At 43.7% G+C, this 16,325-nt stretch overlaps 2 protein-coding genes and 1 long non-coding RNA gene across 8 annotated transcripts in view; 1 reads left to right on the top strand and 2 right to left on the bottom strand.

The window, feature by feature from the left end:
- Positions 1–324: 324 nt before the first annotated feature.
- Positions 325–8,240, bottom strand: SNRPA1 (small nuclear ribonucleoprotein polypeptide A'). The gene is made up of 9 exons (XM_039490953.1): positions 8,057–8,240; positions 7,532–7,679; positions 6,857–6,935; positions 3,912–3,958; positions 3,062–3,164; positions 2,404–2,483; positions 1,803–1,878; positions 1,291–1,384; positions 325–600 (listed from the first exon to the last, which is right to left on the bottom strand). The coding sequence occupies exons 1-9, from the start codon at positions 8,136–8,138 to the stop codon at positions 542–544; spliced, it is 768 nt and encodes a 255-aa protein (XP_039346887.1). The 5' UTR covers positions 8,139–8,240; the 3' UTR covers positions 325–541.
- A 116-nt stretch (positions 8,241–8,356) lies between these two features.
- Positions 8,357–16,325, top strand: part of LOC120373084 — a 28,549-nt gene continuing 20,580 nt past the window's right edge. For 2 of the 4 annotated variants that reach the window (XR_005585366.1, XR_005585363.1), the window contains exons 1-3: positions 8,357–8,499; positions 12,597–12,686; positions 14,717–14,813. This is a non-coding gene — a long non-coding RNA (uncharacterized LOC120373084). Of the gene's footprint in view, positions 8,500–9,325; positions 9,355–10,903; positions 11,025–12,596; positions 12,687–14,716; positions 14,814–16,325 lie in introns of those variants that run through there. The other 2 variants (XR_005585365.1, XR_005585364.1) reach the window with 2 other exon arrangements.
- PCSK6 (proprotein convertase subtilisin/kexin type 6) overlaps positions 11,324–16,325 on the bottom strand; it is a 102,728-nt gene continuing 97,726 nt past the window's right edge. For all 3 annotated transcript variants that reach the window (XM_039490951.1, XM_039490950.1, XM_039490952.1), the window contains 3 exons: positions 16,090–16,219; positions 14,213–14,325; positions 11,324–13,111 (listed from right to left, as the gene is read on the bottom strand). In XM_039490951.1, coding sequence (XP_039346885.1) covers positions 12,984–13,111; positions 14,213–14,325; positions 16,090–16,219 — 371 coding nt within the window. In that variant the 3' untranslated portion in view covers positions 11,324–12,983. The remainder of the gene's footprint in view (positions 13,112–14,212; positions 14,326–16,089; positions 16,220–16,325) is intronic.

The following is a 16,325-nucleotide window of genomic DNA, read 5'->3' as shown; positions in this document are numbered from 1 at the left end:
AAGAAAATAAGGGTTAGCCCACTGACTAAATTCAAACTTTGGTAATTACATTTTAGCTAACCAAATATAGACCATGGGCAGTTTTATTTGTGTCATTTTTTGCTTTCCCCGTAGTTGTGTATAGCACTGTCAATATTTATATTCATATTTGAATAACTGACAGTTTAAATCATACAAAGACTTCACCAGTAACTAAATATCAAGAGTGAGTTAAAAAAGAGGCAACTGTGGAAAGAGAAAGCATCTTGAAGAAACATAAGTAAGAGGAGGATATTAAATCCATTTTAGGCCCACAGAATATAACTTGTCACAATAACACCTGCAGAGAAAGAAAATGGTGTTTTATTGGACTTCATGTACAGTATAAAATTTACAATGGAAATTTCAAACACACCAATAGGACTTCTAAAAAGCCCCAGCTAACAAAAATACATTTTGTAAAAAGGGTAATGTTATTAACTTAACACTATGTCAACGTGGAAATGTATTCATAGACAATGATACAATACTACACATTCTTCAGACCACCTGAAGATACGATTTAAGACCCATTGGGAACTGTATCTTCTTCCATCTCCTCTTCAACTTCCTCTGTGGGTCCTATAAAATGGATACATCAGAGCTATTTAATACCTGTTAAGACTTTACAGACACAAATCTCTTTATCCCCACTTTTCAGATAGGGTATATGATTTGAAGATTCTCACATTCACCTACAGTTATTGATTCAATTATTTTACGGCACAGTTTTAAGTTATACCCATGGTAACATCTGACCTTGTCACTGCCTAATCTGATATGCAGATTGCTTTATTCCCACTGAGAAACTCCTCAGTTTGCCTTCCACTGTCTAAAAAGGTCAGATTACCTGGTATCTTTATGGTCAGCAAACTGACCCAGAAAATTAAGCTTCTGTATTTGAGGTTATCAAATTTTGCACAAATGATTTTAATCAAATTCAACTATACTTCACAAGTGTTACATCTAAAACAGGATTAATATTCCTGCATCCTTTCATCGTGTCTAAAAGTTCATCTTTCTTGATTTATGCAGCATGATATATCCACCCCCTTGTTACAACCTTTTAGAAATAGAATCAGACTGATTGATGACACCAATTCTTTTTTAAACCCATCTCCAACTACATAACCGATCCACCTCAACCCACTGACTGAGATCATATCAAGTTCCAGGCAAAGTTTTAAAAAGTTATGCTTTTGATTCATGCTGTTTATATTACTGAATCACTCTGTGACAAACAGAAAAGTAACAAAAAAAGTATACAATTACCTGTTTTTCGTTCTCTGCCGGGTATCTGACCAGACTGCAACAAACCCTTGAGTCTCTCTACTTCAGCCAAAGTTGTAGCATTTGCTATGGCATTCTAAAAGGGGAAGACCAACAAGCTGATCAATACTCATTCAACATGTTAACAAGCTGCTGCAATTAATATGTAAAAAACATCTGCTTCAAGAACAGTCAACTAAAATTGTACTCTAGAGAGAGCTACAGTATGTTGGCTTACTCTGTGGTCATATCTAAACTCAGAACAAGATGTCACTAAGATCAAGAAAAGGACACAAAGAAGGAAGTCCAATAAAACGTCACAGATTTCTGCAACAAGAAACCCAAAACAAAAGATACATTATATAAGTGAACAAAACACATTTTTCCTTTGTTACTTTGGAAAGTTATGAGTAAGCAGTTACCAGTAAGGAGGGCACCTAACATCACTACATTTCTGATCCTGGGCAGTTTCCCTACTTCGCTTTTCCCTGTACACCATGTCCCAAAAATTTTACCTTAATTGCTTCAACATCTCCTGTGGAGGGCCCAGCTTTCTTTTTGTCAGTTGGTAAGCCAGCACCTGGATTGAAACTTGAAAGAAAAATAAAGGCATATTATTAGCATCCCTATGAATGACATCTGCTTCTCTAACTTCCAAAAGTTAAAACTTTGGAAGTATTGCATTCAATCAAGTGTAGTATCTTATCTTTGTTAACAAACTGATACAATGAAGAACTGCCTCCTTCAGAAACACCAGCAGGTCAGCTTCCCCACCTCCCACCCTGTTATCTGCTCATGAAGAGAAGCAGGCCTTCTGCATTAAGAAGATTATGCATTGGATTTAAGCCATTAACTTGGATGTTGCTGAACAGTTTAGTTCTGTTCCATAGACTGTAATGAGAAGTCACCTTTAAAAAAAAGTGTTTCTGAGCAATGGTATTCACCACCATCCAAGACTAGGATGTTTGGCGCCAGCATATCTGGCGACACTACCAGAGATATTAAGACATCCTGTTAACAAGTGGCATTTCAATTTACTCTCTGCTGCTGCACTGGGAAACCCAGGTGGTGTTTCTGAAGGCAAATGCCAGTTTAAATTGGTTCTCTTTATCTTACGTTTTTGTTCTCTTGGCAATATCCTTTGCAAGCTGTGCACCCCGTTTGCCCTTGAACATTTTCTCTGCCTCCTGACGCTCCTACAGCGATATCACACACACACACAAAGTTAATTTCAATAGGAACATCATGTGCATTTTGCATAGCTTCTTTCCTTGAAAATAAATAGGCTGAAGACTTCTTGGATCAGCGAGGACTGGTGTCTCAACACTAGATTTAGAAGCACTTTGACAATAAGTTAAAAGGCTTAAACTCGGAGTATGGCAGTATCAAACACTTCCCAGAGGAAGTTCTTCCCCACCTTTCCGTCCTCAGATGAAGGAGAGGTTTGTGTGAGGATTTCCTATTTCTTTCACTAAAGATCTGTTGCTGTACTCAGAACACTAACAAGGACAGAGAAGATCCAAACCGTACTTAAACACTGGTGGTTTAAGCGATTGAATTAAGCTACTGAAACGATGAACTGGTGAAGTAAAAGCTGCCCCAAAGTATGTATTTCATTAGACACCAGTATTGATGTAAAGGTAGCTTACAAACATTGGTGGGTCGGGGGAGGGCACAAATTGCAACACCATTACATTTTCAATCAAATAAAACAAGAACAAATGTCTAACTCAAAGATCCTAATTACACAGAGGGTAGGAAAAATGCCACTTACTTTTAGTTTCACTTTCTGGAAATCCAACACTCTGATTTGTGGAACTTTATGGATTACATACAATCTGTAATGCTTCTTATTTGTTACAGGGTTCCTTAAAATACTATGAAGTAAAGAAAGATTTTAAAGAAATTCTGAATACAAGAGACTGCTTCTTTTAAAGAAGTTTAATGCTAAACTTTAAGACTGCACACTAAATAAACGCAGTAACACTGCTCTTGATCTCTATGAAAGAGTGAAAGTTTGTTCTTAGAGTCTAGTTTACCAGTTTAGTGAATTTTACTATAGAAGATTTTAGCACAGAAGTTCAAACACTTCTCAAAATGAAAACACGAACAACTGTAATCGATCACATATCTAGAATAAACAAAAATCTGAACTCTTCCATTTTTTCCCCCTGATTCTGGATCATGATCTCTTACTGAACTCCTGGCTTGATGCAATGCCCTCTCCTGAACAGCATGTGATTTAGATTTAATCTAGAGTGTTTTGCAACAATAGATCTCAATCTAATTCTGAGAAGGTAAAAATATACAATAGAGATGGTTGTATGCTTACACAGCACTTAATGTAAACATAGTGGCTAATTCCTATTTCCTTTGACAGATTTGGTGGCAACTGAAGAATTTCACTTATTAAAAACTATGTATTTTTTGTAGACTAATGGGCATTTTGTTTATTGATTCATTATTTAAAACACATGCCTGGTCCAATGGAAAAACCAGCCGTTTCAAAACAAAGAACTAAGCCAGTGGCTAATAGTAAGGGTAAGATAATATGAAAGATTTTTTTAAAAGTAAGTATAGCTGTACATTAAAAAGATCTGTTCATACATATTAAGATTCCGTACCTCAGGTAAGTCAGTGATTTAATCGTTGCCAAAGGATCCAGTTCACCCTAAATAATGGGAACACAATAAGTAATCTTAAAACAGACTATAATAGGGTTAAAAAAAGAACTAGATGAATTCATGGAGGATAGGTCTATCAATGGCTATTAGCCAGGATGGGCAGGGGTGGTGTCCCATGCCTCTGTTTACCAGAAGATGGGACTGGGCCACAGGGGATGGATCACTTCATGATTACCCTGTTCATTCCCTCTGAAGCCCCTGGCATTGGCCACTGTTGGAAGACAGAATACTGGGCTGGATGGACCTTTGGTCTGACCCAGTATGGCCACTCTTATGTTCTAACTTAACAGGAGTCCAAAACTTGTAATGAAAGATCATTAGCCTCTAGCGTCTCCAAACACTCTCATAAATAGCAGGTAAGTAAAAATGGTTGGTAGTATGGGGCTACTGTAAAGGATATCAGACTATAAAAAAGGATAAAAGATCACGTTCATTTCAAACTATTTTTTTAAATTTGGCCATATGAAAGTGTAATTTTTTACAATGACCTGTAAATATTTTTCTAGAAATGTAAACAAAGTACTTAACAATATCTCAAGTACTCATGGCGCATAAACCTTCATTCAAGAAACAATTGTTCTTAAATGTTCTGAATATCATTAGGATAAAATACCTTCAAAATAAGGGGGGCAGGGGGAGAAAGAAGAGGTAAAACAAGTTTTTGTCTTAGGCTATAAACAGCACATGGAGATAAGGCTTAAGCCAGGGGTTCTCAAACTGGGGGTCAGGACACCTCGGGGGGTCATGAGGTTATTAAATGGGGGGTCGCGAGCTGTCAGCCTCCACCTTAAACCCCGCTTTGCCTCCACCTTAAACCCCGCTTTGCCTCCAGCATTTATAATAGTGTTAAATATATTTAAAAGTGTCTTTAATTTATTGGGGTGGGGGTTGGGGGAGGTCACACTCAGAGGCTTGCTATGTGAAAGGGGTCATCAGTAAAAAAAAAAAAGTTTTGAGAACCACTGGCTTAAGCAGATAAGACTTTGTCTACACTACAAAGTTTTGTGGGCAAAAAACTGCCTTTTGCCGACAAAACAAGGGTGGTTACACACTACAAAGCTACTTTTGGCAGCAAAACTCTGTTTTTCCGACAAAATAAAACCACCACAATGAGAGGCAAAGCTTTTTGCGACAAAGTTAAAGCGACAAAGCATCAATGTAGACACTGTTGTTTGTTTTGTCCACATAACTGGCTTCCACCAGTATCCCACAATGCCTGCCATGACAGTTTTGATCTTTGCTGCCCTGCAGCATGCGCTCCTCCCCTTTCAAAGCTCGGGGAAGTATCTGCCATCTGAGCTGTGCTGCTCTGTGTCATTAACTTGGAATGCTTCTGTTCTGCACTAGTAACAGTGGCAGGCAGACCGCTGCTGCGGGGACAGACTGCCATGCTGCTTTGACATTCCTCAGTTCACAGAGCTGCTCAGGATGCTGGCCCTGCAGCTGAGGAGGCTGTGGGAGAACTTGGAGGGAATCACAAAACCATAGGCAGGCAGAGTGGGCTTCTTTGGGAGAAACTGCTGTGAGGAGCAGAGCCAGGGGCTAACGAGGGGGGGTGTTCCCCTCTCCTTGCCTTAGGATAGGTCGGTCAGCCTGCTGTCTTCTCCACCCCAGACACACCACTCCCCCCGCACCCACTTCAGTTGGGCTGACAATCTACTAGGATACCCATGGAACAATGGGATTGAGAAACCTGCCCCATGGAGGCATTTCAAACCCTTCCCATAGCACCCTGCAGCCACCACATTGCACTGCTCTCTGTATGGATGCGAGAGCTGCTAGTGTTGATGCACTCTGCCGACACAAGGAGCATAGTGTGGACATGGAACAGTGGTTTTAATTAAAGCACTTTAATTAAAGTGCCATAACTTTTGCCAATAAAACTTTGTGTGTAGGCAAGGCCTAATCATGCCATCAAGGACTTCAAATCTGCCTCTAGTCCCACACCAAGGACTAAAATCTGCCCTTATTTATACCTGTGCAATGCTAATGGAGCTGCACAGGTGTAATAGTTGAGGACAAAATTTAGCCTTAAGAGAGTATATAATAAAACTGTTTGCATTACATGCTTGTGAATGCTAACATAAAAACTAGGAAAAAATATTGCATACGATTCCTGAACAGCCATGAAAAAAAAAAAGTTTACATAATGAGCGTTAGAGGTTTTTTTAATTCACAAGATTTTGCTTCTTTCAGTCTGTGTGTTTAGACCTGGAGCTGTTTAATTGCAAAGCAATGAAGTGACCCTTGTGAAAGCTTCCTATTCTCCTTTAAAGTTCCATGCCCATTTTACATGGAAAAGTGTAAAAGAGGCATGAGCCTAATCAAACTGGAAAATTAAAGAAAAATCTGACCTTTTTGTAATAAATAGCACAATATCCAACTTCAAACTAATTCTAATGAAGGCCACAGTCCCATAAACAATCTTACACACACTTAACTTTTATGCATGCCAATAGTTCTATTTACATGTTACTGTGTTATACCTTTCCTAGAAAAACCTTCTATTAGTAACATCTTATGCTTCACTTCATGTCAAAAATTATCCTCTTGAGAAAAGATAATCTGTGATTAATACATTAAAGCAGTTTTATTCACCTTTCAACAAAGCCATGTAACAACAACAACATAATATACAAATACATCTCTACCTTGATATAACGCTGTCCTTGGGAGCCAAAAAATCTTACCGCATTATAGGTGAAAGCCACGTTATATCGAACTTGCTTTGATCCGCCAGAGTGCACAGCCCTGCCCCCGCCCCCAGAGCACTGCTTTACCACGTTATATCCAATTCGTGTTATATCGGGTCACGTTATATCAGGGTAGAGGTATGTGCATAATCCAAACTGATTTGATCCATTTTTTTTTAATAAGTAACTTACCAGCTCCACAATGCTATTATTGGTAAGAATGATCTCCTGAAGGTTGGGTAAGGCCTGTTCAAGTCCTTCACCGATCCGACTAAAATTAATATTTTAAAAAATAATAAATATCTGATTTCGGTTGGTAATAAATTTTAATAATAAAAACATGCATATACATTTTAACCCTTAGATGTAATACTTGTACAAGGGTTCACCTGGTTTTGGAATCACTCACCCCATTTCAAGTAAAACAGTTTGGATTTTTATTCTGTAAATTACCTACGATCACATCCATTTTGTGCCCCACTTACCAATGCCCCAAACTTCCAGAGCATGATTTACATTTTTCACTGGTCTGAGCACAGGAATGGTAAACAAAAGCTACTGAGTATCTGTGGCTTTGAGCAAATTACAAACTCCATGTCTTCGTTTTCTTGCCCATAAAATGAGGATAATACTTATTGACTTGACCCAGGAGTAATGAGGATTAGCACCTGTAAAGCACGCTGAAAATGAAGCAGGCTACAGTGCTGCTCCATATTGCAACATGCTGCGTTCTTCCATTAAAATAACCATTGGCCATTTGTAAACTGCACCACTGATACAAGGAAAAGCCAGTGCAGAAATCTGGCTGCACCTCGGGACTCCTTCCATACACCCACCCCAAAGCTATCCCATGCTGCAGCCCCATACCATATCCTGTTGTTATTCATTAGTAATGTTTTCAGCCTCTTCAGCAAAGGGAACCCATCCAACTTGCGGATCTCGTTGTCAGAGAAATCGATGGCATCGAACTGGTCCAAGGTGGCGCCCAGGTTCTCAATAACGGGGATTTTGTACCCTGGGGCGGGGGGAGGGACATCAGACCAGGGTAAGATGGAGTCAATATGGGGGTGAGATGGTGGAAACAGCAGGTTCAACAAGGAATGCCGAAAACCCAGGTTAGAAAGCGCAAATATCACCCCGAGCGTGCAACCGGCCCGAGCCCCCCCTCCATCTCCCCACAAATACCCACTGCCCAAACCCCTCCCCACACCCACACCCCCCGGCCTGAACCCCTCCCCACACCCACACCCCCGGCCTGAACCCCTCCCCACACCCAGCCCGAGCGGAACCCCCACACCCCGAACCTCTCCCCACCCCCGCCCGGGGCAGGGCCGGTCTCCGAGCAAGGCCTCTCCTCGCCCCCGGCGCGCGGCTCCGAGGCCGGGGCCTCACCGCGCAGATCCAGCTCCCGGTCCCGCACGGCGTTCGTGTACTGCGCCGCCTGCTCGATCAGCTCCGCCGTGAGCTTCACCATCCTGCCGCGCGCCTCACACGCCGCGCCCGAGTCCCGCGGGGCCTAGAGCGCCGCGCCGCGCCGCGCTGCGCAGGACAAGCCCCGCGCGGGCCGAGCGCCGAGACCCCGAGCCGGCAGGCACAGGCCGAGCGCCGAGCCCAGGAGCGCCCGCTTCTGGGCCCCGCCTCCCAACGCCATAGCAACGCAGGCAGCTCCCCTCCCCCCGCCCGCACTTGAAATCGAGGCTGGAAACCTGCCCGGAATGACTGGACGTGACGGGCTTGCGGCGGGCGCCGCCCGGTGAAACCCTCTGGGCGGGTGAGGCAGCTCCGAGCATCATGGCGCCTCTTGGCCTTACAGCTGGGGGCGGGGAGGAGACAAGGTAGCGCCGCTGAGTGTCCTGTACGCAAAGGGCCTTCAGAGTGCAAAAAACCTGCGTGGGGACCCCCCGGGTTCATGTTCATGTACACCCCCCCCCCGCGGCGTGTGGGCTGGCCGGGGGTGACGTGAAGCCAGGAGTCCCTGCCTGGCGCTGTGTGGGGAAAGGGGGAGCTGTCAGGTGGAAATAGGGTGACCAGATGTCCCGATTTTATAGGCACAGTCCCGATTTTGGGGTCTTTTTCTTATCTAGGCTCCTATTACCCCCCACCCCCATCCCAATTTTTCACACTTGCTGTCTGGTCGCCCTTGTCGGAAGCCTGGAGTTTTCTGATGCAAAAATATATTTGGAACTTGTCAAACTGACTTTTCATGGAGGCCCACGGGGTGGTGCACTAGGGCTGGTCTACACTAAGGGGAAAAATCGATATAAGATACGCAACTTCAGCTACGTGAATAACGTAGCTGAAGTCGAAGTATCTTATATCGATAACTCTCCCCTCTCACGATGATCGATGTGGGCTGGCTCTCCTCTCCCACCCCGCCGCGCCGTTGAGGCGCGGTGGAGATTCGAATTCGATCGATTGCGATCGCGGATCGATATATCGGATATGAGATGGATATATCGATCCGATCTCTCGACGCTACTACGCGATACGGCGGGTAGTGTAGACGTAGCCCTAGCATCAGTAAAAGCAGCAGAGTCCTGTGGCACCTGATAGACTAACAGACATTTTGGAGCATGAGCTTTCGTGGGTGAATACCCACTTCGTCGGATGCATGTGCCAGCAGGTGAGGAGCGAGGTGTGTTGCCAGACTGGGGGGTGACCCAGGACTAGGCTAGTCGGGCTGCCTGCAGGTGAGGATCAGGATGCATTGGCAAAGCTGTCCGTGAGACCATAGAGTGCCGGGCTGCTTAACGCCTTGTTCTACCCCACTTTTGAAAGTAATGAAGGGTGAGAGAACTTCCTCTGTACAAATGCCTGGTGGCATCCTGGCTAGAAAGGCTGTTTCCTTTGGGCACAGCTGGATCTGAACAGAGTCCACACCTTTCCCCCAGCGTGAACGTACATGAACCATCAGTTCAGCAACTGCCCCCGCCACCTCCACTTACAAGTGCTGATGCTCGCTCTTGCTTAGTTCAAACACAGCACCGGACGTTTGTGTTGAACAACATCAGTCCCCATAAACACCTTCCTGCTCAGGTATTTGCTAAGGTTACGTTGGCCTTTCTACCACCAGCTGCTGTTTCCAGGCCTTGAGAGCTGAGTTGGAAACATGTAATTGTCTTGTCTGACCTTCTCCATAAACACAGGTCACTGAATTTCACCAAAGGAAAATAAATTGAGGGAGATCCAGTTCGAACACCTCTGCTAATCTCACCTGTGGCAGTAAATCATGGGGGAGAGAAGTAATCTCACAAGTAACTGATCATTTTAGGGCCTGCTAGGTTAAAACCACCACCTTGAATTCCATCTGGAAGCACCTACACAATTTGCACTAACAGTCAGGGCCGCCCAGAGGGAAGGGGGGCAAGTGGGGCAATTTGCGCCAGGCCCCGGGCACCACAGGGGCCCCCACGAGAGTTTTTCGGGGGCCCTGGAGCGGGGTCCTTCACCCCGGGCCTTCTTCCGCTCTGGGTCTTCGGCGGCGAGGGTCCTTCCGCCCCGGGACCCACCGCCGAAGTGCCGGGTCTAAGGCAGCAATTCAAGACCTCAGACCCCCTGAATCCTCTGGGCGGCCCTGCCTACAGTTGAATTGCAGGCACAACTCAGAGCACTTGTGCCCCTTCCTACCTGATAGATGCAAATACTCAAGCTTTGTACCTGCAAACAAAGAAGCCAGGCCTTCGCCAGGTCAAAAATTGAATCTACACCACCACAGTAAAGCCATATTGAGCCTGGGAGTCCATTTGAACTGTCCCACCAACACAATGATGTACGTCCCATCCTCTGGAGTTAGATTGTTACAGCAAGGCATGATGGTTTAGTACTCTGGCTGCAGCGATAGGATAATGCTTTTACTTTCATTTAGTTCAAAGCCTGCAGCCACATCGCCTTGTGCTGCAATTCCAACAGAGCTCACCAAATAAGCAGGGCTGTCCGGGTTAGTGCCTGGATGGGGAACTAAAGAACAGCCAGGTGCTGCAGGAAGTAGTGGTGGGCATTTGTTTCTCTCGGAATCAGTACTGAAACGATGCCCTAGCTTGGCCTTAGAGGGCACCATTCTGCTGGAGCGTACATCTTTCAGGGTAAAAGCAAGGTCCCTGAGCACCAGGGCTCATTAAAAATTGCCTAGAACTTTTCTTAGGCGGAGGGGTCTTCACCTCTAGGTCCAGGCCAAATTCCAACTTGGGTAACTTTGTTCTGCCTACCTAAATGTGATAAGATGTTCTTCACTTTCTGCCATGACAATCCCGTCCCGTTGCTGTGTGTTGCTAGCTGCCATGCTACGTGTGGTTTGTATGCAGGTTTGCAAAGTAGTTCGGGAGCCCTCAGGATGAAAAGTGCTATGCGCAAATCATCATTAGTAAGTACCTTGGATTTTTGTGTGATCTAAGCTTCCTCTGAAGGTACAAGCATTGGTACTAGTTAATGAGAATGGGTGTGTGCCCCTCTGCAGAAGAAATGCATCTCCAGCAGTAAGTACATAGTTAATCCCCCAGCAAAAAATCTTGGACAACTGACTTTTGACCCTGATCCATCAAGCTCTGACCATCAAAATAATAAAGACTTCACAGAAACATCACACACTTGATCTGACTCTGGCCTGAATGACAAGATAAATCCATTGACCTTGGCATCTTGGAAAGAGTACAGACTCACTCATCAGTGGATGTAAACAATTTATTAATTTTATGCTCAGTTCATAGAAGCTTTGCCTTTACGTGGTTGTTGATCCATTCAGTTTTATGAACAATGACATTTGGCCATCCCCTGTTCGCCTGGCTGAGGTTTTACTGGACAGGCCCAGACAGGGTGAAAATAATTTGAATTAAAAAAAAAACGGATTCTTCCTGCTTCATAAAGAACTGATAAAAGCTTTTACTGTGAATTTCACTGGCAGAAGGCTGAACTTGTTAAAACTATTAACAATGAAAATCAGAACATGCAACATAAGAAGTATCATCTACATATGTCTTATGAAAATAACATCTTTGTAAAGTCTGGCAACAGAGGTCCCAGAGAAGGGGAAACACCTGAATAAGACACATAAAAGATTCCCCACTTCCCATAAAAATAATAACAATAATAATTAATAATCTATGGAGAAATACAGTATAAGTTATTACAAAAAATCTCAGGACAACATAGCCAAATAAACTTTAAACAATTATACAAACACCATATGACATTCTGTTTGGAGACAGAGTGAAGAGATTCTGATTTGTTTTAGAGAACTGAGCTGGATAGGGAAGGCATTTCCTGACCGGATCATCGGCATCGGGATTTCTTAGAGGTGTTAAGTCCATCAAAGTGTTGTCATATAGAAGAGGCTTTGATGCAAAGTGCTGGAGGGTAAAAATACAGGAAAACCATCTCATTTAGCTAAGAGAGGAAGAACCTAACCGGGTTTCAATGATTAGAATGGAGTTCATCAACAACTTAATCACTATTTCGGAAGAGAAATGGATTCAGTAGATCAGACTCCTGAGCCATGTGGATGGACCCTTACATCTGGCCAGCCTCCCACTGAATCAGTGGGGCTCTGTGCAGGGGCATGGATCTGCTTGCATGCAACAGCTGGCAGGTTGAGGGCCTCAACAGACACTATGGGCTAAATTCCAACGGCACTAGCAGGTGCACTGGATTGTCCCTCTTACACCAACTCTGAATATGATCCTCAAGTCTCCAGTTATTGTCAAATTTATGGCCAGACAGAAACAGTTAACAACAGAAGCCAACGAGTAACCTGAATACTTTGCTTTAGAGCTTTTATCGAGCAGATTATTTAGTTCAGATTACACAGTTCATCATTTTACATATGTAAAGAACAGAAAAATACTGTACTGCTTTTTTTTTCTAACATGGATTTTTATCAGTCATGAGCTAGCATAGAAGAACAGAAAGTGTTTAAACATTAATAGCTGCTTCTTCTCAGAGACACAGAAATCCTCGGTGCTTTCGAGTCCTGATCTCCTGCTATGCCCTTGGAATGGTTGAATCAGAAGGATTTTGACTAAGAAACAAGGTGAGGTGTCTAGATCACACATCAGTCCTCATTCATGAGAAGCATTTGAGAGTATTAATATTGCCATTTGTTTTGTATCTTTGGGGCCTTAATTACCAAGAATAATATCCTACCTAGATTTAATGCTATTCATTATGTTGCTATAGAAACAAATTGACAGAGATATTAAAGCTATCAAACTGATGTTAGGCAGCACCATGTAAACTCTCCCAAAGTTGAAAAAATAAACTTTTGTCCTAAAGGTTTGGCAAACTGGACTTGCAAGGTGGTGGAATTCCTGGATGCAGATACTGAACTTTATCCAGCCATGAGACATGTCTGACAGCATAACTGTACGAATAGCTTCATTTCACAGAGCTTTTTTGATTTCACAATCTCACAGAGAGTCTTGAAAGCTGAGGGGCTGCGTTCAGGAATAGGAGAATCTGAGAAAACAGATTAACATTTTAAATAAACAACCTCGCACAGGTAACAGGCAATGCAATTTGTTCCAGTGTTTGAGGAGAGAAAATGGAAAAGAAGTCACTTTTTAGGGGCATCGCCACCTGTTTGTAATGAAGGAATGGAGACGCTTTGTGATGAGTGAGAGAATTAGTCCAAGGATGAAATATAATGAAATTCAAACACGTGTGTACTTGAGCAATAAGCATGGTGTAGATACCATGATGGGCGAAATCATAGTGCTGTTTTAGGTCAGGAATTCTGTAACTTGATTTAATTTGAGTAGGTCAATTATATGTTCCATAAATATGAAATCACAGCATCCAACATTCTCCCTGTTTTTGTTGTGAGGAGAGAATGAAGAATCAGGAGCATTTTGTTGACTACAGCCAGGGGATTCTTGGGAATGTAGATAATTGGGAAAGGTGCAGCTGAAGGATTTTTCCTTATGTCCCTATACATTTCTCTCATCTAGTCTCTGGTTTGATTCCAAGACCAGTTCCACTTGAATTCTAGGAAGTTTTTTATTATTATGATCTGACAGCATCCTAGGCACCTTGCAGACCTATAGAAAGGGGAGGCTCCAGATCCACCACAATATTTAGATGCCTAACTTCCAGCGAAATCAATGGAGTCTAAATGCGGCTGAGGATTTGGGCCCAGGTCCCTGTACAGAGAGTACTCAATCTATAGAGTCAATCTTCAGCTGCACCAGGGTGCGTGGAGACCAGGGGAGGCAAATGTATCTCTAAGCCGCTTTCCAGCCTTCCTGCATCCTTGGGCCAGTGTAAGTTAGTGCAACCACAGGGATGCTCTAACTAATGCTAGCTGGAACAGTCCCCATGGGCCGCTCAATGGCTCTGAATAACCAGAGCACAGCATGTGCCGGCCATACCCTAACAGGCTGCATTTACAGAGATGGGGGAGGGTGATGTAGAGCTGATTCTAATGACTTTATACCATTGGGGAACCCCTGATGGCAGGGGAATCTCCAGCTGCCCCTTTAGGGAAGCATTAAGACACATCTGTGCTATTGGGGTATCAGCCTGGGGTCTTTATTACATGTTTGCCCTCTCGTTACGTACCATCCATGCAGGTTACATTTGTGATGCATGAGCCGATGCGCAGATTGAAACCTTCCTTACACTTGATGCAGTTATCCCTGGAGCCTTCACAGGCTGAGCAGCTGTCATCACATCTGACAAAAAGACAAGCACACAAATATTTTCTCTCGGCACCACAACCATTTGTGTCGAGACCCGACAGACCGTAGGGCAAATTCAGCTCAAGGGCACTGAAGAGAATGGGTTTGAACCCACTTACATCTAGACTGAACCAGCCCCTTTCTCTTTGGAAAACTTGAACCATGAGGGGCTGAACTTCTTACTGGGCTGGTGATAGGACACAGGAGTCTTTCACCTCCATTTCACATTTGTTTCTGGTCAGTAGTGATTAATAAGTTGCCACACTCTGATGGCCTTGGGGAACTGGGGGGGGGCAGAACGGGGGAAAAGAGGTCCCAGTTATTTCCCTCCTCCTTCACCTTCTTAACAAAAAGATTAAAACAAAGCTATTTTTAATATTCACAGACAAAAAACCATTATGCTGGAGAACACACATCAGGAATTTAATGGTTAAAAACCACCCAGGAATGCTGTAATTACCCCAAGCTCAGGACATCCAGAGGTAAAACTTAAAAGAAACCCAGCCATGTTAAAGTACAGAAATGCAGTTAAGGCTCCTAAGCAAGCTTAACTCTGCCCTGTAGAGATGCCGTGATCAGTAATGCTTGTTTCGGGGGACAACTGCCACATCCCCAGGGTTTCTAAATTAACGACATGTACTCTCCAGTTTCACAGAGTTTTTTGTCAGGGAATAAATAAGTGCAACATCTCTTCACTGCATCACTTTTTTTACTCCGTTTTTTGAGGAAGAAAGTCAGCTTGGATCAACTACAGAGAGTCTAAGTGCTAAAGTGGAAGGTGATGAGACAGAAAAAAAAGGAGCAAGGTCAGACATTTCTCCTGTCTAAAGGAGACACGATTTAGATGTGCTGATGAAACCTCCCAAAAGGATGAAACCTGCCGACTGGGTCTGATACTCCCTGGCGAAATTAGAACATTTGGTTCTACTATTAAAAAGTAATGTTTATTCCTTACAAAAAATTAGGTGAAATTCAATGAGGGTCTCCACTTAGGTCAAGAAACTACTGTTTGCAAATGGAGTAGAATCTGGTTTCTTACAGCGCCTCTCCTGCACAAGCCATCTCAGTGCTTTGCAAAGGAATGCGTTAAACACTGCTAGAGAACTGGCTGTGAAGGCAAATGGAGCAGTTAGTTTATGCTCAACACACCTTCAGGCACCAGCCCTTGTTTTCTGATTACCAGAGTTACCCTTTTCAAAGGGCACTGCAGAAGTACTAATTTTCACCCCAGCCACAAGGGTTTAACATCTGCCTTGAAGGAGAGCACAGCAACCCACGGCAGTGGTGCCTATGAGCCCAAAGCTTGGTGTGTGTTTAGAACCCAGGGCCTCCTGGTCCTGAGACAGGATGTATTATGATCATTTGTTATTTGTATTATTGTATCCCCTGGGAGCCCTAGTCGTTGACCAGGACCCCATTGTGCCAGGTGCTGTACAAATAGAACCATCAGACAATCCCCAAGGAGTTTACTGTCTAAGAATGCTCCACGCTGACACTTTTCACTTGTCACCCATATGAAAAATCAGCTCCGGTGAAGAATTTCTGAAAGCTCAGGGCTTGTTTTGACCATTTAAGTCGGTCTAGTAAACAGCATCAACCAGCCAGTTGTTTTCAGGATTTTTATCTTCGTTCCCTGTGACACACGCTATCATCAGCCCCACTCCGATTGCCGATGTATCCAGTCAGCTATTAAGAATGGCTCCCTGTGCATTTCATCACACTAACTTCAAAGGGAAAGGTCACAAGAGGACACTGTACCTTGTGCAGACTTTATAAGGTAGACCTGGCACCGCCTCAGGGTAAAACCCCTGGCTGCAAGCAGGGACACATCGCCACTCGTGCAGGTGGAAATCTTTGGCACATTGTATGCATGCCTCTTTGCCTGGCCCTAAGGAGAACAAGGGAGATGTGAAATATTATAGTCTGCTACAAAGACAATTACCGCATTGTGTTATGATGACTGTGTCGGACGGGAGCCAGGGACACTCGGGACT

This window comes from Mauremys reevesii, linkage group 10, assembly GCF_016161935.1.
Source record: "Mauremys reevesii isolate NIE-2019 linkage group 10, ASM1616193v1, whole genome shotgun sequence".
NCBI classification, from domain to species: Eukaryota; Metazoa; Chordata; order Testudines; family Geoemydidae; genus Mauremys; species Mauremys reevesii.
Note: the sequence above shows the minus strand (reverse complement) of the source record. Positions and strands in the feature narration are given on the sequence as shown.

What these genes read in the sequence shown, in the direction of transcription:
- SNRPA1 (XM_039490953.1), bottom strand. Translation starts at nt 8,138, where the DNA reads ATGGTGAAGCTCACGGCGGAGCTGATCGAGCAGGCGGCGCAGTACACG. An exon ending in CCGGGAGCTGGATCTGCGCG is followed by an intron (nt 7,680 to 8,056) that starts GTGAGGCCCCGG and finishes CCCCCGCCCCAG; the next exon opens with GGTACAAAATCCCCGTTATT. An exon ending in GAGATGTTGAAGCAATTAAG is followed by an intron (nt 1,385 to 1,802) that starts GTAAAATTTTTG and finishes TTCCCCTTTTAG; the next exon opens with AATGCCATAGCAAATGCTAC.